We start from the raw sequence: 22,714 nt of genomic DNA, 5'->3' as shown, positions 1-22,714 counted from the left end.
GGTAACCTGTTGGCCTGACATTAAGGTCGTGTTGTCAGTCAGATCTCAGATGGTAACCTGTTGGTCTGATCTCAGATGGTAACCTGTTGGTCTGATCTCAGATGGTAACCTGTTGTTGATCTCAGATGGTAACCTGTTGGTCTGATCTCAGATGGTAACCTGTTGGTCTGATCTCAGATGGTAACCTGTTGGTCAGATCTCAGATGGTAACCTGTTGGTCTGATCTCAGATGGTAACCTGTTGGTCTGATCTCAGATGGTAACCTGTTGGTCTGATCTCAGATGGTAACCTGTTGGTCAGATCTCAGATGGTAACCTGTTGGTCTGATCTCAGATGGTAACCTGTTGGTCTGATCTCAGATGGTAACCTGTTGGTCTGATCTCAGATGGTAACCTGTTGGTCTGATCTCAGATGGTAACCTGTTGGTCTGATCTCAGATGGTAACCTGTTGGTCATCTCAGATGGTAACCTGTTGGTCTGATCTCAGATGGTAACCTGTTGGTCTGATCTCAGATGGTAACCTGTTGGTCAGATCTCAGATGGTAACCTGTTGGTCTGATCTCAGATGGTAACCTGTTGGTCTGATCTCAGATGGTAACCTGTTGGTCAGATCTCAGATGGTAACCTGTTGGTCTGATCTGTTGTCAGATCTCAGATGGTAACCTGTTGGTCTGATCTCAGATGGTAACCTGTTGGTCTGATCTCAGATGGTAACCTGTTGGTCTGATCTCAGATGGTAACCTGTTGGTCTGATCTCAGATGGTAACCTGTTGGTCTGATCTCAGATGGTAACCTGTTGGTCTGATCTCAGATGGTAACCTGTTGGTCTGAGATCAGATGGTAACCTGTTGGTCTGATCTCAGATGGTAACCTGTTGGTCAGATCTCAGATGGTAACCTGTTGGTCTGATCTCAGATGGTAACCTGTTGGTCTGATCTCAGATGGTAACCTGCTGGTCTGACATTAAGGTCGTGTTGTCAGTCTGATCTCAGATGGTAACCTGTTGGTCTGATCTCAGATGGTAACCTGTTGGTCTGATCTCAGATGGTAACCTGTTGGTCTGATCTCAGATGGTAACCTGTTGGTCTGATCTCAGATGGTAACCTGTTGGTCTGATCTCAGATGGTAACCTGTTGGTCTGATCTCAGATGGTAACCTGTTGGTCAGATCTCAGATGGTAACCTGTTGGTCTGATCTCAGATGGTAACCTGTTGGTCTGATCTCAGATGGTAACCTGTTGGTCAGATCTCAGATGGTAACCTGTTGGTCTGATCTCAGATGGTAACCTGTTGGTCTGATCTCAGATGGTAACTGTTGGTCAGATCTCAGATGGTAACCTGTTGGTCTGATGATGGTAACCTGTCAGATCTCAGATGGTAACCTGTTGGTCTGATCTCAGATGGTAACCTGTTGGTCTGATCTCAGATGGTAACCTGTTGGTCTGATCTCAGATGGTAACCTGTTGGTCTGATCTCAGATGGTAACCTGTTGGTCTGATCTCAGATGGTAACCTGTTGGTCTGATCTCAGATGGTAACCTGTTGGTCAGATCTCAGATGGTAACCTGTTGGTCTGATCTCAGATGGTAACCTGTTGGTCTGATCTCAGATGGTAACCTGTTGGTCAGATCTCAGATGGTAACCTGTTGGTCTGATCTCAGATGGTAACCTGTTGGTCTGATCTCAGATGGTAACCTGTTGGTCTGATCTCAGATGGTAACCTGTTGGTCTGATCTCAGATGGTAACCTGTTGGTCTGATCTCAGATCCTGATCTCAGATGGTAACCTGTTGGTCAGATCTCAGATGGTAACCTGTTGGTCAGATCTCAGATGGTAACCTGTTGGTCTGATCTCAGATGGTAACCTGTTGGTCTGATCTCAGATGGTAACCTGTTGGTCTGATCTCAGATGGTAACCTGTTGGTCTGATCTCAGATGGTAACCTGTTGGTCTGATCTCAGATGGTAACCTGTTGGTCTGATCTCAGATGGTAACCTGTTGGTCTGATCTCAGATGGTAACCTGTTGGTCAGATCTCAGATGGTAACCTGTTGGTCTGATCTCAGATCTCAGATGGTAACCTGTTGGTCTGATCTCAGATGGTAACCTGTTGGTCTGATCTCAGATGGTAACCTGTTGGTCTGATCTCAGATGGTAACCTGTTGGTCTGATCTCAGATGGTAACCTGTTGGTCTGATCTCAGATGGTAACCTGTTGGTCTGATCTCAGATGGTAACCTGTTGGTCTGATCTCAGATGGTAACCTGTTGGTCTGATCTCAGATGGTAACCTGTTGGTCTGATCTCAGATGGTAACCTGTTGGTCTGATCTCAGATGGTAACCTGTTGGTCTGATCTCAGATGGTAACCTGTTGGTCTGATCTCAGATGGTAACCTGTTGGTCTGATCTCAGATGGTAACCTGTTGGTCTGATCTCAGATGGTAACCTGTTGGTCTGATGTTAACCTGTTGGTCAGATCTCAGATGGTAACCTGTTGGTCAGATCTCAGGGTAACCTGTTGGTCTCTCAGATCTCAGATGGTAACCTGTTGGTCTGATCTCAGATGGTAACCTGTTGGTCTGATCTCAGATGGTAACCTGTTGGTCTGATCTCAGATGGTAACCTGTTGGTCTGATCTCAGATGGTAACCTGTTGGTCATCTCAGATGGTAACCTGTTGGTCTGATCTCAGATGGTAACCTGTTGGTCTGATCTCAGATGGTAACCTGTTGGTCTGATGGTAACCTGTTGGTCAGATCTCAGATGGTAACCTGTTGGTCTGATCTCAGATGGTAACCTGTTGGTCTGATCTCAGATGGTAACCTGTTGGTCTGATCTCAGATGGTAACCTGTTGGTCTGATCTCAGATGGTAACCTGTTGGTCTGATCTCAGATGGTAACCTGTTGGTCTGATCTCAGATGGTAACCTGTTGGTCTGATCTCAGATGGTAACCTGTTGGTCTGATCTCAGATGGTAACCTGTTGGTCTGATCTCAGATCTCAGATGGTAACCTGTTGGTCTGATCTCAGATGGTAACCTGTTGGTCTGATCTCAGATGGTAACCTGTTGGTCTGATCTCAGATGGTAACCTGTTGGTCTGATCTCAGATGGTAACCTGTTGGTCAGATCTCAGATGGTAACCTGTTGGTCAGATCTCAGATGGTAACCTGTTGGTCTGATCTCAGATGGTAACCTGTTGGTCAGATCTCAGATGGTAACCTGTTGGTCTGTTGGTCTGATCTCAGATGGTAACCTGTTGGTCTGATCTCAGATGGTAACCTGTTGGTCTGATCTCAGATGGTAACCTGTTGGTCTGATCTCAGATGGTAACCTGTTGGTCTGATCTCAGATGGTAACCTGTTGGTCTGATCTCAGATGGTAACCTGTTGGTCTGATCTCAGATGGTAACCTGTTGGTCTGATCTCAGATGGTAACCTGTTGGTCTGATCTCAGATGGTAACCTGTTGGTCTGATCTCAGATGGTAACCTGTTGGTCTGATCTCAGATGGTAACCTGTTGGTCTGATCTCAGATGGTAACCTGTTGGTCTGATCTCAGATGGTAACCTGTTGGTCTGATCTCAGATGGTAACCTGTTGGTCTGATCTCAGATGGTAACCTGTTGGTCTGATCTCAGATGGTAACCTGTTGGTCTGATCTCAGATGGTAACCTGTTGGTCTGATCTCAGATGGTAACCTGTTGGTCTGATCTCAGATGGTAACCTGTTGGTCTGATCTCAGATGGTAACCTGTTGTCAGTCTGATCTCAGATGGTAACCTGTTGGTCTGATCTCAGATGGTAACCTGTTGGTCTGATCTCAGATGGTAACCTGTTGGTCTGATCTCAGATGGTAACCTGTTGGTCTGATCTCAGATGGTAACCTGTTGGTCTGATCTCAGATGGTAACCTGTTGGTCTGATCTCAGATGGTAACCTGTTGGTCTGATCTCAGATGGTAACCTGTTGGTCTGATCTCAGATGGTAACCTGTTGGTCTGATCTCAGATGGTAACCTGTTGGTCTGATCTCAGATGGTAACCTGTTGGTCTGATCTCAGATGGTAACCTGTTGGTCTGATCTCAGATGGTAACCTGTTGGTCTGATCTCAGATGGTAACCTGTTGGTCTGATCTCAGATGGTAACCTGTTGGTCTGATCTCAGATGGTAACCTGTTGGTCTGATCTCAGATGGTAACCTGTTGGTCTGATCTCAGATGGTAACCTGTTGGTCTGATCTCAGATGGTAACCTGTTGGTCTGATCTCAGATGGTAACCTGTTGGTCTGATCTCAGATGGTAACCTGTTGGTCTGATCTCAGATGGTAACCTGTTCTGATCTCAGATGGTAACCTGTTGGTCTGATCTCAGATGGTAACCTGTTGGTCTGATCCTGTTGGTCATCTCAGATGGTAACCTGTTGGTCTGATCTCAGATGGTAACCTGTTGGTCTGATCTCAGATGGTAACCTGTTGGTCTGATCTCAGATGGTAACCTGTTGGTCTGATCTCAGATGGTAACCTGTTGGTCTGATCTCAGATGGTAACCTGTTGGTCTGATCTCAGATGGTAACCTGTTGGTCTGATCTCAGATGGTAACCTGTTGGTCTGATCTCAGATGGTAACCTGTTGGTCTGATCTCAGATGGTAACCTGTTGGTCTGATCTCAGATGGTAACCTGTTGGTCTGATCTCAGATGGTAACCTGTTGGTCTGATCTCAGATGGTAACCTGTTGGTCTGATCTCAGATGGTAACCTGTTGGTCTGATCTCAGATGGTAACCTGTTGGTCTGATCTCAGATGGTAACCTGTTGGTCTGATCTCAGATGGTAACCTGTTGGTCTGATCTCAGATGGTAACCTGTTGGTCTGATCTCAGATGGTAACCTGTTGGTCTGATCTCAGATGGTAACCTGTTGGTCTGATCTCAGATGGTAACCTGTTGGTCTGATCTCAGATGGTAACCTGTTGGTCTGATCTCAGATGGTAACCTGTTGGTCTGATCTCAGATGGTAACCTGTTGGTCAGATGATGGTAACCTGTTGGTCTGATCTCAGATGGTAACCTGTTGGTCTGATCTCAGATGGTAACCTGTTGGTCGATCTCAGATGGTAACCTGTTGGTCTGATCTCAGATGGTAACCTGTTGGTCTGATCTCAGATGGTAACCTGTTGGTCTGATCTCAGATGGTAACCTGTTGGTCTGATCTCAGATGGTAACCTGTTGGTCAGATCTCAGATGGTAACCTGTTGGTCTGATCTCAGATGGTAACCTGTTGGTCTGATCTCAGATGGTAACCTGTTGGTCAGATCTCAGATGGTAACCTGTTGGTCAGATCTCAGATGGTAACCTGTTGGTCTGATCTCAGATGGTAACCTGTTGGTCTGATCTCAGATGGTAACCTGTTGGTCTGATCTCAGATGGTAACCTGTTGGTCTGATCTCAGATGGTAACCTGTTGGTCAGATCTCAGATGGTAACCTGTTGGTCTGATCTCAGATGGTAACCTGTTGGTCTGATCTCAGATGGTAACCTGTTGGTCTGATCTCAGATGGTAACCTGTTGGTCTGATCTCAGATGGTAACCTGTTGGTCAGATCTCAGATGGTAACCTGTTGGTCTGATCTCAGATGGTAACCTGTTGGTCTGACATTAAGGTCGTGTTGTCAGTCTGATCTCAGATGGTAACCTGTTGGTCTGATCTCAGATGGTAACCTGTTGGTCTGATCTCAGATGGTAACCTGTTGGTCAGATCTCAGATGGTAACCTGTTGGTCTGATCTCAGATGGTAACCTGTTGGTCTGATCTCAGATGGTAACCTGTTGGTCAGATCTCAGATGGTAACCTGTTGGTCTGATCTCAGATGGTAACCTGTTGGTCAGATCTCAGATGGTAACCTGTTGGTCTGATCTCAGATGGTAACCTGTTGGTCTGATCTCAGATGGTAACCTGTTGGTCTGATCTCAGATGGTAACCTGTTGGTCTGATCTCAGATGGTAACCTGTTGGTCTGATCTCAGATGGTAACCTGTTGGTCTGATCTCAGATGGTAACCTGTTGGTCTGATCTCAGATGGTAACCTGTTGGTCTGATCTCAGATGGTAACCTGTTGGTCTGATCTCAGATGGTAACCTGTTGGTCTGACATTAAGGTCGTGTCATCAGTCTGATCTCAGATGGTAACCTGTTGGTCAGATCTCAGATGGTAACCTGTTGGTCTGATCTCAGATGGTAACCTGTTGGTCTGATCTCAGATGGTAACCTGTTGGTCTGAGATCAGATGGTAACCTGTTGGTCTGATCTCAGATGGTAACCTGTTGGTCTGATCTCAGATGGTAACCTGTTGGTCAGATCTCAGATGGTAACCTGTTGGTCTGATCTCAGATGGTAACCTGTTGGTCTGATCTCAGATGGTAACCTGTTGGTCTGATCTCAGATGGTAACCTGTTGGTCTGATCTCAGATGGTAACCTGTTGGTCTGATCTCAGATGGTAACCTGTTGGTCTGATCTCAGATGGTAACCTGTTGGTCTGATCTCAGATGGTAACCTGTTGGTCTGATCTCAGATGGTAACCTGTTGGTCTGATCTCAGATGGTAACCTGTTGGTCTGATCTCAGATGGTAACCTGTTGGTCTGATCTCAGATGGTAACCTGTTGGTCTGATCTCAGATGGTAACCTGTTGGTCTGATCTCAGATGGTAACCTGTTGGTCTGATCTCAGATGGTAACCTGTTGGTCTGATCTCAGATGGTAACCTGTTGGTCTGATCTCAGATGGTAACCTGTTGGTCTGATCTCAGATGGTAACCTGTTGGTCTGATCTCAGATGGTAACCTGTTGGTCTGATCTCAGATGGTAACCTGTTGGTCTGATCTCAGATGGTAACCTGTTGGTCTGATCTCAGATGGTAACCTGTTGGTCTGATCTCAGATGGTAACCTGTTGGTCTGACATTAAGGTCAGTTGGAACAGTTTCCATTAGATTTTAGACCTGTCACCAATCTCATTAGAAGTGATCAAGAGTAATCCTGGCCATGTCCACTCCGTGGGTTCCCCTTTACCTCTGACCTCCTGTTACCCCCCCCCCAGACTGTAGAGGCTGTTTCCAGTGTGTGGGTTCCCCTGTACCTCTGACCTCATGTGCCCCCCCAGACTGTGTCCAGTGTGTGGGTTCCTCTGACCTCCTGTTACCCCCCCCCCCCCCCCCCCCCCCCCCCCCCCCCCCCAGACTGTGTCCAGTGTGTGGGTTCCCCTGACCTCTGACCTCCTGTACCCCCCCAGGCTGTAGAGGCTGTGTCCAGTGTGTGGGTTCCCCTTTACCTCTGACCTCCTGTTACCCCCCCCCCCCCCCCAGACTGTAGAGGCTGTGTCCAGTGTGTGGGTTCCCCTGTACCTCTGACCTCATGTGCCCCCCCAGACTGTGTCCAGTGTGTGGGTTCCTCTGACCTCCTGTTACCCCCCCCCCCCCAGACTGTGTCCAGTGTGTGGGTTCCCCTGTACCTCTGACCTCCTGTACCCCCCCCCCCCCAGACTGTGTCCAGTGTGTGGGTTCCCCTGATCTCTGACCTCCTGTGCCCCCCCAGGCTGTAGAGGGTTGTGGGTTGTGAGTGTCCTCTACTCCAGCACCTCCAGAGCACCAGCAGCAGCCTGCCACCCAGCCAGACATCTCAACCCCCCTCTCCCTCAGCCAGACCCCCCCCCAGCGGGGTGACAACCCACCAGCATGGAGGCCTCCTTCGGCCCCACCTTCTCAGCCGTGGTTCCTGGAGCTAAAAGTGAGTCCACCTCAGGAAAACCTCTGTCAGGGGAAAAACTCTGATAAGGAATCATGTCAGCTGATATCTGTTCTATCTGCAACATCCTGGAAGTTTAACCTCAGACAAAGCCCTAGGTGTGTCAGACATAGAAATATATCATCTAGATTCTATGATGTCAGTTTAACCTCACTGACTAAGCAATAGGTCAGACAGAAATATATAATCTAGATTCTATGGTGTCAGTTTAACCTCACTGACTAAGCAATAGGTCAGACAGAAATCTATAATCTAGATTATATGGTGTCAGTTTAACCTCACTGACTAAGCCATAGGTCAGACATAGACATATATCATCTAGATTATATGGTGTCAGTGTAACCTCACTGACTAAGCCCTTGGTGTGTCAGAGACAGAAATATAATCTAAACTCTAGATTGTCTGACACACCAAGGGCTTAGTCGGTGAGGTTAAACTGACACCATAGAATCTAGTTTTTAGATTCTATTTCTATGGTGTCAGTTTAACCTCACTGACTAAGCCATAGGTGTGCCAGACATAGAAATGTATAATCTAGATTCTACGGTGTCAGCGATTTATTGTGGTAACTTCCTAGTGAGTTTAAGGTCACTATGGTAACTGAATGGTACCTAAATATGGTTAAACTATAAGATAACTAACGGTAACCTCAGACTCTCTCTCTGTTTCAGCGGAAGCCTCCGGTCCCTACAAGCAGCATCGCCGTACCCCCTCCTCCTCCAGTACCCTCACATACTCGCCACGAGACGACGAGGATGGCATGGTACACACACACACACACACACACTGATTTTGCTCATGATCTCTTTGTGTTCTGTAGAAATATCATGTATAGAAAATCTATTTATTTCAAGTTTATTTGACTGGTTCATAGTTCAATAAAATGCTTTTGCTAGAAACACTCGGGAATATGTTCCCGGGAAATCACCCTTTAAGGAGTTTTACCACATCAGTCGCTGACGTCGTTAATAAGGGCATCGACGACGACGTCTTCGTCCCCACGGTGACGAACATATCCCAACCGGAAGACTTGTCGCTTTCAAGGAGCGGGAACACTAACCCGGACACGTATAAGTAAATCCTGCTACGACTTCTGACGAAAGATATAAAACAGGCAAGAGGACTCTCAGGTAGAATCCTACGACACCGGGTCCGACACTCGTCGGATGTGGCAGGGGGGCGGCTTTCAAACTATCACGGGTTTACAAAGGGTAACCCAACCGCGAGCTGCCCAGTGAAGCGAGCCCACCAGATGAGCTAAATACCGTCTATGCTCACTCTTGAGGCAAGCATCACTGAACCATGCATGAGCGCACCGACTGTTCCAGACGACTGTGTGAACCAGCCTCTCTGTAGCTCATGTGAGTAAGATCTTTAAATAGGTCTAACGTTCACAAGCAACACTGAACCATGCATGAGCGCACCAACCGTTCCAGACGACTGTGTGAACCAGCCTCTCTGTAGCTCATGTGAGTAAGATCTTTAAATGGGTCTAACGTTCACAAGCAACACTGAACCATGCATGAGCGCACCGACTGTTCCAGACGACTGTGTGAACCAACCTCTCTGTAGCTCATGTGAGTAAGATCTTTAAATAGGTTTAACGTTCACAAGGCCGCAGGGACAGACCGATTTACCGGGACACGTGTTCGGAGCACTGGCCAGCTGGTAAGTGTCTTCACTGACCGTTTCAACCCCCGACTCCATCTGTTATACCAACGTGTTTCAGACCATCATGGTCCCTGTGCCCAAAACATGCCACGGTTACCTGTCTGAATGACTATCGACCTATCGGCACTTACATCTGTAGCCATGAAAGGCTTTACTCACGTCAGCACCGTTATCCCAGAAACCCTAGACCCACACCAATTTGCATACCGCCCTAACAGATCCACAGATGATGCAATCTCTATTGCACTCCACACTGCCCTTTCCCACCTGGACAAAATAAACACCTATGTGAGAATGCTGTTCATTGACGACAGCTCAGCGTTCAACACCATAGTGCCCTCAAAGCACCCTCTAAGCTAAGGACCCTAGGACTAAACACCTCTCTCTGCAACTGGATCCTGGACTTCCTGATGGGACACACCCAGGTGGTGAGAGAAGGCAGCAACACATCCGCCACTCTGACCCTAGAGCACAGGGGCCCCTCTGGGGTGCGTGCTTAGTCCCCTCCTGTACTCCTTGTTCACCCACGACTGCTTTGTCGCGAGTAACTCCAATATCATCATTAAGCCTGTAGGGAGGTGGTCACCGACCGGGATGAGACGGCCTGTAGGGAGGTGGTGAGACGGCCTGTAGGGAGCTGGTGAGACGGCCTGTAGGGAGGTGGTCACCGACCAGGATGAGGCGGCCTGTAGGGAGGTGGTCACCGACCAGGATGAGACGGCCTGTAGGGAGGTGGTCACCGACCAGGATGAGGCGGCCTGTAGGGAGGTGGTGAGACGGCCTGTAGGGAGGTGGTCACCGACCGGGATGAGGCGGCCTGTAGGGAGGTGGTCACCGACCGGGATGAGGCGGCCTGTAGGGAGGTGGTGAGACGGCCTGTAGGGAGGTGGTCACCGACCGGGATGAGACGGCCTGTAGGGAGGTGGTGAGACGGCCTGTAGGGAGGTGGTCACCGACCAGGATGAGACGGCCTGTAGGGAGGTGGTCACCGGCCAGGATGAGACGGCCTGTAGGGAGGTGGTCACCGACCAGGATGAGACGGCCTGTAGGGAGGTGGTGAGACGGCCTGTAGGGAGGTGGTCACCGACCAGGATGAGGCGGCCTGTAGGGAGGTGGTCACCGACCAGGATGAGACGGCCTGTAGGGAGGTGGTCACCGACCAGGATGAGGCGGCCTTAGGGAGATGGTCACCGACCAGGATGTGGCGGCCTGTAGGGAGGTGGTCACCGACCAGGATGAGGCGGCCTGTAGCGAGGTGGTCTCCGACCAGGATGAGGCGGCCTGTAGGGAGGTGGTGAGACGGCCTGTAGGGACGTGGTCACCGACCGGGATGAGACGGCCTGTAGGGAGGTGGTGAGACGGCCTGTAGGGAGGTGGTCACCGACCGGGATGAGACGGCCTGTAGGGAGGTGGTGAGACGGCCTGTAGGGAGGTGGTCACCGACCAGGATGAGACGGCCTGTAGGGAGGTGGTCACCTGCCAGGATGAGACGGCCTGTAGGGAGGTGGTCACCGACCAGGATGAGACGGCCTGTAGGGAGGTGGTCACCGGCCAGGATGAGACGGCCTGTAGGGAGGTGGTCACCGACCAGGATGAGGCGGCCTGTAGGGAGGTGGTCACCGGCCAGGATGAGACGGCCTGTAGGGAGGTGGTGAGACGGCCTGTAGGGAGGTGGTCACCGACCAGGATGAGGCGGCCTGTAGGGAGGTGGTCACCGACCAGGATGAGGCGGCCTGTAGGGAGGTGGTCACCGACCAGGATGAGACGGCCTGTAGGGAGGTGGTCACCGACCAGGATGAGGCGGCCTTAGGGAGGTGGTCACCGACCGGGATGTGGCGGCCTGTAGGGAGGTGGTCACCGGCCGGGATGAGACGGCCTGTAGGGAGGTGGTCACCGACCGGGATGAGACGGCCTGTAGGGAGGTGGTCACCGACCGGGATGAGGCGGCCTGTAGCGAGGTGGTCTCCGACCGGGATGAGGCGGCCTGTAGGGAGGTGGTCACCGACCGGGATGAGGCGGCCTGTAGGGAGGTGGTCACCGGCCGGGATGAGGTGGTCATCGGCCGGGATGAGGCGGCCTTAGGGAGGTGGTCACCGACCGGGACGAGGCGGCCTGTAGGGAGGTGGTCACCGACCGGGACGAGGCGGCCTGTAGGGAGGTGGTCGCCGACCGGGACGAGGCGGCCTGTAGGGAGGTGGTCGCCGACCGGGACGAGGCGGCCTGTAGGGAGGTGGTCGCCGACCGGGACGAGGCGGCCTGTAGGGAGGTGGTCGCCGACCGGGACGAGGCGGCCTGTAGGGAGGTGGTCGCCGACCGGGACGAGGCGGCCTGTAGGGAGGTGGTCGCCGACCGGGACGAGGCGGCCTGTAGGGAGGTGGTCGCCGACCGGGACGAGGCGGCCTGTAGGGAGGTGGTCGCCGACCGGGACGAGGCGGCCTGTAGGGAGGTGGTCGCCGACCGGGACGAGGCGGCCTGTAGGGAGGTGGTCGCCGACCGGGACGAGGCGGCCTGTAGGGAGGTGGTCGCCGACCGGGACGAGGCGGCCTGTAGGGAGGTGGTCGCCGACCGGGACGAGGCGGCCTGTAGGGAGGTGGTCGCCGACCGGGACGAGGCGGCCTGTAGGGAGGTGGTCGCCGACCGGGACGAGGCGGCCTGTAGGGAGGTGGTCGCCGACCGGGACGAGGCGGCCTGTAGGGAGGTGGTCGCCGACCGGGACGAGGCGGCCTGTAGGGAGGTGGTCGCCGACCGGGACGAGGCGGCCTGTAGGGAGGTGGTCGTCGACCGGGACGAGGCGGCCTGTAGGGAGGTGGTCGCCGACCGGGACGAGGCGGCCTGTAGGGAGGTGGTCGCCGACCGGGACGAGGCGGCCTGTAGGGAGGTGGTCGCCGACCGGGACGAGGCGGCCTGTAGGGAGGTGGTCGCCGACCGGGACGAGGCGGCCTGTAGGGAGGTGGTCGCCGACCGGGACGAGGCGGCCTGTAGGGAGGTGGTCGCCGACCGGGACGAGGCGGCCTGTAGGGAGGTGGTCGCCGACCGGGACGAGGCGGCCTGTAGGGAGGTGGTCGCCGACCGGGACGAGGCGGCCTGTAGGGAGGTGGTCGCCGACCGGGACGAGGCGGCCTGTAGGGAGGTGGTCGCCGACCGGGACGAGGCGGCCTGTAGGGAGGTGGTCGCCGACCGGGACGAGGCGGCCTGTAGGGAGGTGGTCGCCGACCGGGACGAGGCGGCCTGTAGGGAGGTGGTCGCCGACCGGGACGAGGCGGCCTGTAGGGAGGTGGTCGCCGACCGGGACGAGGCGGCCTGTAGGGAGGTGGTCGCCGACCGGGACGAGGCGGCCTGTAGGGAGGTGGTCGCCGACCGGGACGAGGCGGCCTGTAGGGAGGTGGTCGCCGACCGGGACGAGGCGGCCTGTAGGGAGGTGGTCGCCGACCGGGACGAGGCGGCCTGTAGGGAGGTGGTCGCCGACCGGGACGAGGCGGCCTGTAGGGAGGTGGTCGCCGACCGGGACGAGGCGGCCTGTAGGGAGGTGGTCACCGACCGGGATGAGGCGGCCTGTAGGGAGGTGGTCACCGGCCGGGATGAGGCGGCCTGTAGGGAGGTGGTCACCGGCCAGGATGAGGCGGCCTGTAGGGAGGTGGTCACCAGGACGACAACCTCTCCCTCGACGTCAGCAAGACTATAGCAAGAGGAGGGAGGAGCACACCCCCCGTTCACATCGACAGAGCTGTAGTGGAGCGGGTCTAGAGCGTCAAGTTCCTTGGTGTCCACATCACTGAGGTTCTATCATGGTCCAAACACACCCAACACAGTCGAAGAGGGCCTGACAAGACCTCTTCACCCTCAGGACGCTGAAAAGATTTGTCAAGGGCCTTTAGATCCTCTAAAAGTTCTACAGCTGCACCATCGAGAGCATCCTGACCGGTTGCATCACCGCCTGGTATGGCAACTGCTCGGCATCTGACCGCAAAGTGCCTACAGAGGGTAGTGCAATACATCACTGGGGCCAAGCTTCCTGCCATCCAGGACCTCTATACCAGGCGGTGTCAGAGGAAGACCCCAAAAATGGTCAGTTTCCAGCCAACCGAGTCATAGACTGGAACCAACCTCACCGTGAACAGCTCCCCCCCCAAGCCGTAGGACTGCTAAATAGTTAGTACGGGTAGTTAGTACGGGTAGTTATTTGGTTAACTGTTTAACTATCTGACTCTTTTTACACTACGTTTTGACTCATCACGTACAACACACTGCTGCTACTCTTTACCATCTACCCCAATTACCTCATACCCTGCACATCGACTCAGTACTGGTACCCTGTGTATATACCCTGCACATCGACTCAGTACTGGTACCCTGTGTATATACCCTGCACATCGACTCAGTACTGGTACCCTGTGTATATACCCTGCACATCGACTCAGTACTGGTACCCTGTGTATATACCCTGCACATCGACTCAGTACTGGTACCCTGTGTATATACCCTGCACATCGACTCAGTACTGGTACCCTGTGTATATAACCTAGTTATCATTACTCAGTACTGGTACCCTGTGTATATACCCTGCACATCGACTCAGTACTGGTACCCTGTGTATATAACCTAGTTATCGTTACTCAGTACTGGTACCCTGTGTATATAACCTAGTTATCATTACTCAGTACTGGTACCCTGTGTATATAACCTAGTTATCATTACTCAGTACTGGTACCCTGTGTATATACCCTGCACATCGACTCAGTACTGGTACCCTGTGTATATAACCTAGTTATCGTTACTCAGTACTGGTACCCTGTGTATATAACCTAGTTATCATGACTCAGTACTGGTACCCTGTGTATATAACCTAGTTATCATGACTCAGTACTGGTACCCTGTGTATATACCCTGCACATCGACTCAGTACTGGTACCCTGTGTATATAACCTAGTTATCATTACTCAGTACTGGTACCCTGTGTATATAACCTAGTTATCATGACTCAGTACTGGTACCCTGTGTATATACCCTGCACATCGACTCAGTACTGGTACCCTGTGTATATAACCTAGTTATCGTTACTCAGTACTGGTACCCTGTGTATATAACCTAGTTATCATGACTCAGTACTGGTACCCTGTGTATATACCCTGCACATCGACTCAGTACTGGTACCCTGTGTATATACCCTAGTTATCGTTACTCAGTACTGGTACCCTGTGTATATAACCTAGTTATCATGACTCAGTACTGGTACCCTGTGTATATAACCTAGTTATCATGACTCAGTACTGGTACCCTGTGTATATACCCTGCACATCGACTCAGTACTGGTACCCTGTGTATATAACCTAGTTATCGTTACTCAGTACTGGTACCCTGTGTATATAACCTAGTTATCATGACTCAGTACTGGTACCCTGTGTATATAACCTAGTTATCGTTACTCAGTACTGGTACCCTGTGTATATAACCTAGTTATCGTTACTCAGTACTGGTACCCTGTGTATATAACCTAGTTATCATGACTCAGTACTGGTACCCTGTGTATATACCCTGCACATCGACTCAGTACTGGTACCCTGTGTATATAACCTAGTTATCGTTACTCAGTACTGGTACCCTGTGTATATAACCTAGTTATCGTTACTCAGTACTGGTACCCTGTGTATATAACCTAGTTATCATGACTCAGTACTGGTACCCTGTGTATATACCCTGCACATCGACTCAGTACTGGTACCCTGTGTATATAACCTAGTTATCATTACTCAGTACTGGTACCCTGTGTATATAACCTAGTTATCATGACTCAGTACTGGTACCCTGTGTATATACCCTGCACATCGACTCAGTACTGGTACCCTGTGTATATACCCTAGTTATCGTTACTCAGTACTGGTACCCTGTGTATATAACCTAGTTATCATGACTCAGTACTGGTACCCTGTGTATATAACCTATTTATCATGACTCAGTACTGGTACCCTGTGTATATACCCTGCACATCGACTCAGTACTGGTACCCTGTGTATATAACCTAGTTATCATTACTCAGTACTGGTACCCTGTGTATATAACCTAGTTATCATGACTCAGTACTGGTACCCTGTGTATATAACCTAGTTATCATTACTCAGTACTGGTACCCTGTGTATATAACCTAGTTATCATGACTCAGTACTGGTACCCTGTGTATATAACCTAGTTATCATGACTCAGTACTGGTACCCTGTGTATATAACCTGGTTATCATGACTCAGTACTGGTACCCTGTGTATATAGCCTAGTTATCATTACTCAGTACTGGTACGCTGTGTATATAACCTAGTTATCGTTACTCAGTACTGGTACCCTGTGTATATAACCTAGTTATCATTACTCAGTACTGGTACCCTGTGTATTTAACCTAGTTATCGTTACTCTCTCTCTCTGTCTGTCTCTCTATCTGTCTGTCTCGGTCTCTCTCTGTCTCTGTCCCCCCCAGCTCCCCATCAGCACCCCGAGGCGTTCTGACTCTGCCATCTCGGTGCGTTCCCTCCTCTCTGAGTCCAACATGTCTCTCCGCTCGACCTTCTCTCTTCACGAGGACGACGACGACACGGTACGGCTACACTAATGATGCTAAAGATGCTAACACAATCCTTCAACATTAAATACGCTAACGCTATCGATGCCAATGTTAACTCGATGCTAATTATACTTCAATGATACCCCGGGTGCTATCGATGCTGATGATACCCCGGTGCTATCGATGCTGATGATACCCCGGGTGCTATCGATGCTGATGATACCCCGGGTGCTATCGATGCTGATGATACCCCGGTGCTATCGATGCTGATGATACCCCGGTGCTATCGATGCTGATGATACCCCGGTGCTATCGATGCTGATGATACCCCGGTGCTATCGATGCTGATGATACCCCGGTGCTATCGATGCTGATGATACCCCGGTGCTATCGATGCTGATGATACCCCGGGTGCTATCGATGCTGATGATACCCCGGTGCTATCGATGCTGATGATACCCCGGTGCTATCGATGCTGATGATACCCCGGTGCTATCGATGCTGATGATAGCCCGGTGCTATCGATGCTGATGATACCTCGGTGCTATCGATGCCAATGTTAACTCGATGCTAATTATACTTCAATGATACCCCGGGTGCTATCGATGCTGATGATACCCCCGGTGCTATCGATGCTGATGATACCCGGTGCTATCGATGCTGATGATACCCGGTGCTATCGATGCTGATGATACCCGGTGCTATCGATGCTGATGATACCCCGGTGCTATCGATGCTGATGATACCCCTGTGCTATCGATGCTGATGATACCCCGGGTGCTATCGATGCTGATGATACCCCGGGTGCTGTCGATGCTGATGATACCCCGGTGCTATCGATGCTGATGATACCCCGGGTGCTATCGATGCTGATGATACCCCGGGTGCTATCGATGCTGATGATACCCCGGGTGCTATCGATGCTGATGATACCCCGGGTGCTATCGATGCTGATGATAGCCGGGTGCTATCGATGCTGATGATAGCCGGGTGCTATCGATGCTGATGATAGCCCGGTGCTATCGATGCTGATGATAGCCCGGTGCTATCGATGCTGATGATAGCCCGGTGCTATCGATGCTGATGATAGCCCGGTGCTATCGATGCTGATGATAGCCCGGTGCTATCGATGCTGATGATAGCCCGGTGCTATCGATGCTGATGATAGCCCGGTGCTATCGATGCTGATGATAGCCCGGTGCTATCGATGCTGATGATAGCCCGGTGCTATCGATGCTGATGATAGCCCGGTGCTATCGATGCTGATGATAGCCCGGTGCTATCGATGCTGATGATAGCCCGGGTGCTATCGATGCTGATGATACCTGACTGTTATCGATACCTGAATGCTATTGATGCTAGTGATACCTGAATGCTAGTGATACCTGAATGCTATCGATGTTAGTGATACCTGAATGCTAGTGATACCTGAATGCTAGTGATACCTGAATGCTAACTATGCTAGAGACACCTGAATGCTAACTATGCTAGAGATACCTGAATGCTAACTATGCTAGAGATACCTGAATGCTAACTATGCTAGAGATACCTGAATGCTAACTATGCTAGTGATACCTGAATGCTAACTATGCTGGTGATACCTGAATGTTAACTATGCTAGTGATACCTGAATGCTAACTATGCTAATGATGTGTGTAGGAGCCCCTGGTGTTTGCAGAGCAGCCGTCGGTGAAGCTGTGTTGTCAGCTCTGCTGCAGCGTCTTCAAAGACCCTGTCATCACCACCTGTGGGGTGAGAGAAACCAGCCTTTCCTCTCACTTCCTCACCCTCTCCGCTCCCCTGTTGGTCCTCCTCACCCCTCCTCTCCGCTCCCCTGTTTGTCCTCCTCACCCCTCCTCTCCTCACCCCTCCTCTCCGCTCCCCTGTTGGTTCTCCTCACCCCTCCTCTCCTCACCCCTCCTCTCCTCACCCCTCCTCTCCTCACCCCTCCTTCATAGACCTCTGTCTCCCATGTTTGTTCTCATTGACCTGTCTCTGTCTGTCTCTCCCTCCAGCACACCTTCTGCAGGCGATGTGCCTTGACCTCCGGTAGGGGACTTTACCTACCTACACTGTTGGTTAAATATTTACACCTTTCCAGCATCACATATATAATGTGAAAGCAAATTGTTGTTACATTTGTTTATCTGTCGCTCTCTCGCTCTCCCTCTCTCTCCCCTCCTCCACCCCTCCCCTCTTTCTCCCTGTTCTCTCATTCTCCCTCTCTGCCCTCCTCTACCCCTCCTCTCTTTCTCCCTGTTCTCTCATTCTCCCTCTCTCTGCCCTCCTCCACCCCTCCCCTCTTTCTCCCTGTTCTCTCATTCTCCCTCCTCTACCCCTCCTCTCTTTCTCCCTGTTCTCTCATTCTCCCTCTCCCCTCCTCCATCCCCCATCTTTCTCCTGTTCTCTCATTCTCCCTCCTCCACCCCTCCCCTCTTTCTCCATGTTCTCTCGCTCTCCCTCTCTCTGCCCTCCTCCACCCCTTCCCTCTTTCTCCCTGTTCTCTCATTCTCCCTCCTCCACCCCTCCCCTCTTTCTCCATGTTCTCTCGCTCTCCCTCTCTCTGCCCTCCTCCACCCCTTCCCTCTTTCTCCCTGTTCTCTCATTCTCCCTCCTCCACCCCTCCCCTCTTTCTCCCTGTTCTCTCATTCTCCCTCTCTCTGCCCTCCTCTATCCCTCCTCTCTTTCTCCCTGTTCTCTCATTCTCCCTTTCTCCGCCCTCCTCCACCCCTCCCCTCTTTCTCCCCGTTCTCTCATTCTCCCTCCACCACCCCTCCCCTCTTTCTCCATGTTCTCTCGCTCTCCCTCTCTCTGCCCTCGTCCACCCCTTCCCTCTTTCTCCCTGTTCTCTCATTCTCCCTCCTCCACCCCTCCCCTCTTTCTCCATGTTCTCTCGCTCTCCCTCTCTCTGCCCTCCTCCACCCCTTCCCTCTTTCTCCCTGTTCTCTCATTCTCCCTCTCTCCCCTCCTCCCCTCTTTCTCCATGTTCTCATTCTCCCTCTGACATCTCCTCCACCTCTCCTCTCTTTCTTCCTGTTCTCTCATTCTCCCTCTCTCCCTCTCTGCCCTCCTCCACTCTTTCTCCATGTTCTCTCATTCTCCCTCTCTCACCTCCACCCCTCCCCTCCTCCTCCCTGTTCTCTCCCTCTCTCACCTCCTCCACCCCTCCCCCTCCTCCCTGTTCTCTCCCTCTCTCACCTCCTCCACCCCTCCCCCCTCCTCCCTGTTCTCTCCCTCTCTCCCCTCCTCCACCCCTCCCCACCTCCTCCCTGTTCTCTCCCTCTCTCCCCTCCTCCTCCCCTCCTCCTCCCTGTTCTCTCCCTCTCTCACCTCCTCTAGATAAGTGTCCGGTGGACACGGCTAAGTTGACGGTGGTGGTGAACAACATAGCTGTAGCAGAACAGATAGGAGAGCTGTTTATCCACTGTAAATACGGCTGCCGGCTCTTAAACACCACCCCCACTTCCCCTAATGGGGCCGGAGGAGGGGCTTCCCCTAACGGTGCCGGAGGAGGCACTGCTGCTAGTCGGGGTGAAGGGACACCTAAGATGGGAGGACCTGGGAACTTTGAGGTTGATCCAATGGGCTGTCCTTTCACCATCAAGCTCACCACACGCAAGTAAGGGCTTGAAATGTCAATGCATGTTCGTTTTGTTTAGTTAGTTATTGTGCCGTTGTGATTTTTTTAAAAGGACAGTTCAAGGGCCTCCCGGGTGGCGCAGTGGTTAAGGGCGCTGTACTGCAGCGCCAGCTGTGCCATCAGAGTCCTGGGTTCGCGCCCAGGCTCTGTCGTAACCGGCCGCGACCGGGAGCCCTCCCTAGACAAGGACACCCCTACCGACCAAGCCCTCCCTAACCCGGGCGACGCTAGGCCAATTGTGCGTCGCCCCACGGTGCGTGACTTTCAACCTTCGTCTCTCCCGAGCCCGTACGGGAGTTGTAGCGATGAGACAAGATAGTAGCTACTACAACAACTACTCCCTCTCTCTGCCCTCCTCCACCCCTCCCCTCTTTCTCTACTACGAAATTGGGGAGAAAAAGGGGTAAAAAAAAAAAAGACAGTTCGCTCTAAAAATCCAAACGTTAGACGTTTCAGGGAAACGATCCCCTTTGCTGGTTAGATGTTTCAGGGAAACGATCCCCTTTGCTGGTTAGATGTTTCAGGGAAACGATCCCCTTTGCCGGTTAGATGTTTCAGGGAAACGATCCCCTTTGCTGGTTAGATGTTTCAGGGAAACGATCCCCTTTGCTGGTTAGATGTTTCAGGGAAACGATCCCCTTTGCCGGTTAGACGGCGGAGGGAAACGATCCCTTTGCTGGTTAGACGGCGGAGGGAAACGATCCCTTTGCTGGTTAGACGGCGGAGGGAAACGATCCCTTTGCTGGTTAGACGGCGGAGGGAAACGATCCCCATTGCTGGTTAGACGTCGGAGGGAAACAATCCCCTTTGCTGGTTAGACGTGGGAGGGAAACGATCCCCTTTGCTGGTTAGATGTTTCAGGGAAACGATCCCCTTTGCTGGTTAGATGTTTCAGGGAAACGATCCCCTTTGCCGGTTAGATGTTTCAGGGAAACGATCCCCTTTGCTGGTTAGATGTTTCAGGGAAACGATCCCCTTTGCTGGTTAGATGTTTCAGGGAAACGATCCCCTTTGCCGGTTAGACGGCGGAGGGAAACGATCCCTTTGCTGGTTAGACGGCGGAGGGAAACGATCCCTTTGCTGGTTAGACGGCGGAGGGAAACGATCCCTTTGCTGGTTAGACGGCGGAGGGAAACGATCCCCATTGCTGGTTAGACGTCGGAGGGAAACGATCCCCTTTGCTGGTTAGACGTGGGAGGGAAACGATCCCCTTTGCTGGTTAGACGTCGGAGGGAAACAATCCCTTTGCTGGTTAGACGTTTCAGGGAAACGCTCACCTTTGCTGGTTAGACGTTTCAGGGAAACGATCCCCTTTTCCGGTTAGACGTTTCAGGGAAACGCTCCCCTTTGCCGGTTAGACGTTTCAGGGAAACGATCCCCTTTGCCGGTTAGACGTTTCAGGGAAACGATCCCCTTTGCCGGTTAGACGTTTCAGGGAAACGATCCCCTTTGCCGGTTAGACGTTTCAGGGAAACGATCCCCTTTGCCGGTTAGACGTTTCAGGGAAACGATCCCCTTTGCCGGTTAGACGTTTCAGGGAAACGATCCCCTTTGCCGGTTAGACGTTTCAGGGAAACGATCCCCTTTGCCGGTTAGACGTTTCAGGGAAACGATCCCCTTTGCCGGTTAGACGTTTCAGGGAAACAATCCCCTTTGCCGATTAGATGTTTCAGGGAAACGATCCCCTTTGCTGGTTAGATGTTTCAGGGAAACGATCCCCTTTGCTGGTTAGATGTTTCAGGGAAACAATCCCCTTTGCTGGTTAGACGGCGGAGGGAAACGATCCCTTTGCTGGTTAGACGTTTCAGGGAAACAATCCCCTTTGCCGGTTAGACGTTTCAGGGAAACAATCCCCTTTGCCGGTTAGACGTTTCAGGGAAACGATCCCCTTTGCCGGTTAGACGTTTCAGGGAAACGATCCCCTTTGCCGGTTAGACGTTTCAGGGAAACGATCCCCTTTGCCGGTTAGATGTTTCAGGGAAACGATCCCCTTTGCCGGTTAGATGTTTCAGGGAAACGATCCCCTTTGCCGGTTAGACGGCGGAGGGAAACGATCCCTTTGCTGGTTAGACGGCGGAGGGAAACGATCCCTTTGCTGGTTAGACGGCGGAGGGAAACGATCCCTTTGCTGGTTAGACGGCGGAGGGAAACGATCCCCATTGCTGGTTAGACGTCGGAGGGAAACAATCCCCTTTGCTGGTTAGACGTGGGAGGGAAACGATCCCCTTTGCTGGTTAGATGTTTCAGGGAAACGATCCCCTTTGCTGGTTAGATGTTTCAGGGAAACGATCCCCTTTGCCGGTTAGATGTTTCAGGGAAACGATCCCCTTTGCTGGTTAGATGTTTCAGGGAAACGATCCCCTTTGCTGGTTAGATGTTTCAGGGAAACGATCCCCTTTGCCGGTTAGACGGCGGAGGGAAACGATCCCTTTGCTGGTTAGACGGCGGAGGGAAACGATCCCTTTGCTGGTTAGACGGCGGAGGGAAACGATCCCTTTGCTGGTTAGACGGCGGAGGGAAACGATCCCCATTGCTGGTTAGACGTCGGAGGGAAACGATCCCCTTTGCTGGTTAGACGTGGGAGGGAAACGATCCCCTTTGCTGGTTAGACGTCGGAGGGAAACAATCCCTTTGCTGGTTAGACGTTTCAGGGAAACGCTCACCTTTGCTGGTTAGACGTTTCAGGGAAACGATCCCCTTTTCCGGTTAGACGTTTCAGGGAAACGCTCCCCTTTGCCGGTTAGACGTTTCAGGGAAACGATCCCCTTTGCCGGTTAGACGTTTCAGGGAAACGATCCCCTTTGCCGGTTAGACGTTTCAGGGAAACGATCCCCTTTGCCGGTTAGACGTTTCAGGGAAACGATCCCCTTTGCCGGTTAGACGTTTCAGGGAAACGATCCCCTTTGCCGGTTAGACGTTTCAGGGAAACGATCCCCTTTGCCGGTTAGACGTTTCAGGGAAACGATCCCCTTTGCCGGTTAGACGTTTCAGGGAAACGATCCCCTTTGCCGGTTAGACGTTTCAGGGAAACAATCCCCTTTGCCGATTAGATGTTTCAGGGAAACGATCCCCTTTGCTGGTTA

At 51.9% G+C, this 22,714-nt stretch overlaps 1 protein-coding gene across 1 annotated transcript in view; it reads left to right on the top strand.

Annotated features, from left to right (window-relative positions):
• LOC139365265 (E3 ubiquitin-protein ligase TRAF7) overlaps nucleotides 1–22,714 on the top strand; it is a 60,719-nt gene that overhangs the window by 4,347 nt on the left and 33,658 nt on the right. The window contains exons 2-7 of the mRNA XM_071102774.1: nucleotides 7,564–7,755; nucleotides 8,445–8,536; nucleotides 15,908–16,024; nucleotides 17,651–17,743; nucleotides 18,007–18,040; nucleotides 19,331–19,610. Of these exons, the coding sequence (XP_070958875.1) occupies nucleotides 7,704–7,755; nucleotides 8,445–8,536; nucleotides 15,908–16,024; nucleotides 17,651–17,743; nucleotides 18,007–18,040; nucleotides 19,331–19,610 (668 nt within the window). The 5' untranslated portion in view covers nucleotides 7,564–7,703. The remainder of the gene's footprint in view (nucleotides 1–7,563; nucleotides 7,756–8,444; nucleotides 8,537–15,907; nucleotides 16,025–17,650; nucleotides 17,744–18,006; nucleotides 18,041–19,330; nucleotides 19,611–22,714) is intronic.

The sequence above is a fragment of the Oncorhynchus clarkii genome, chromosome 13, assembly GCF_045791955.1.
Source record: "Oncorhynchus clarkii lewisi isolate Uvic-CL-2024 chromosome 13, UVic_Ocla_1.0, whole genome shotgun sequence".
NCBI classification, from domain to species: Eukaryota; Metazoa; Chordata; class Actinopteri; order Salmoniformes; family Salmonidae; genus Oncorhynchus; species Oncorhynchus clarkii.
Note: the sequence above shows the minus strand (reverse complement) of the source record. Positions and strands in the feature narration are given on the sequence as shown.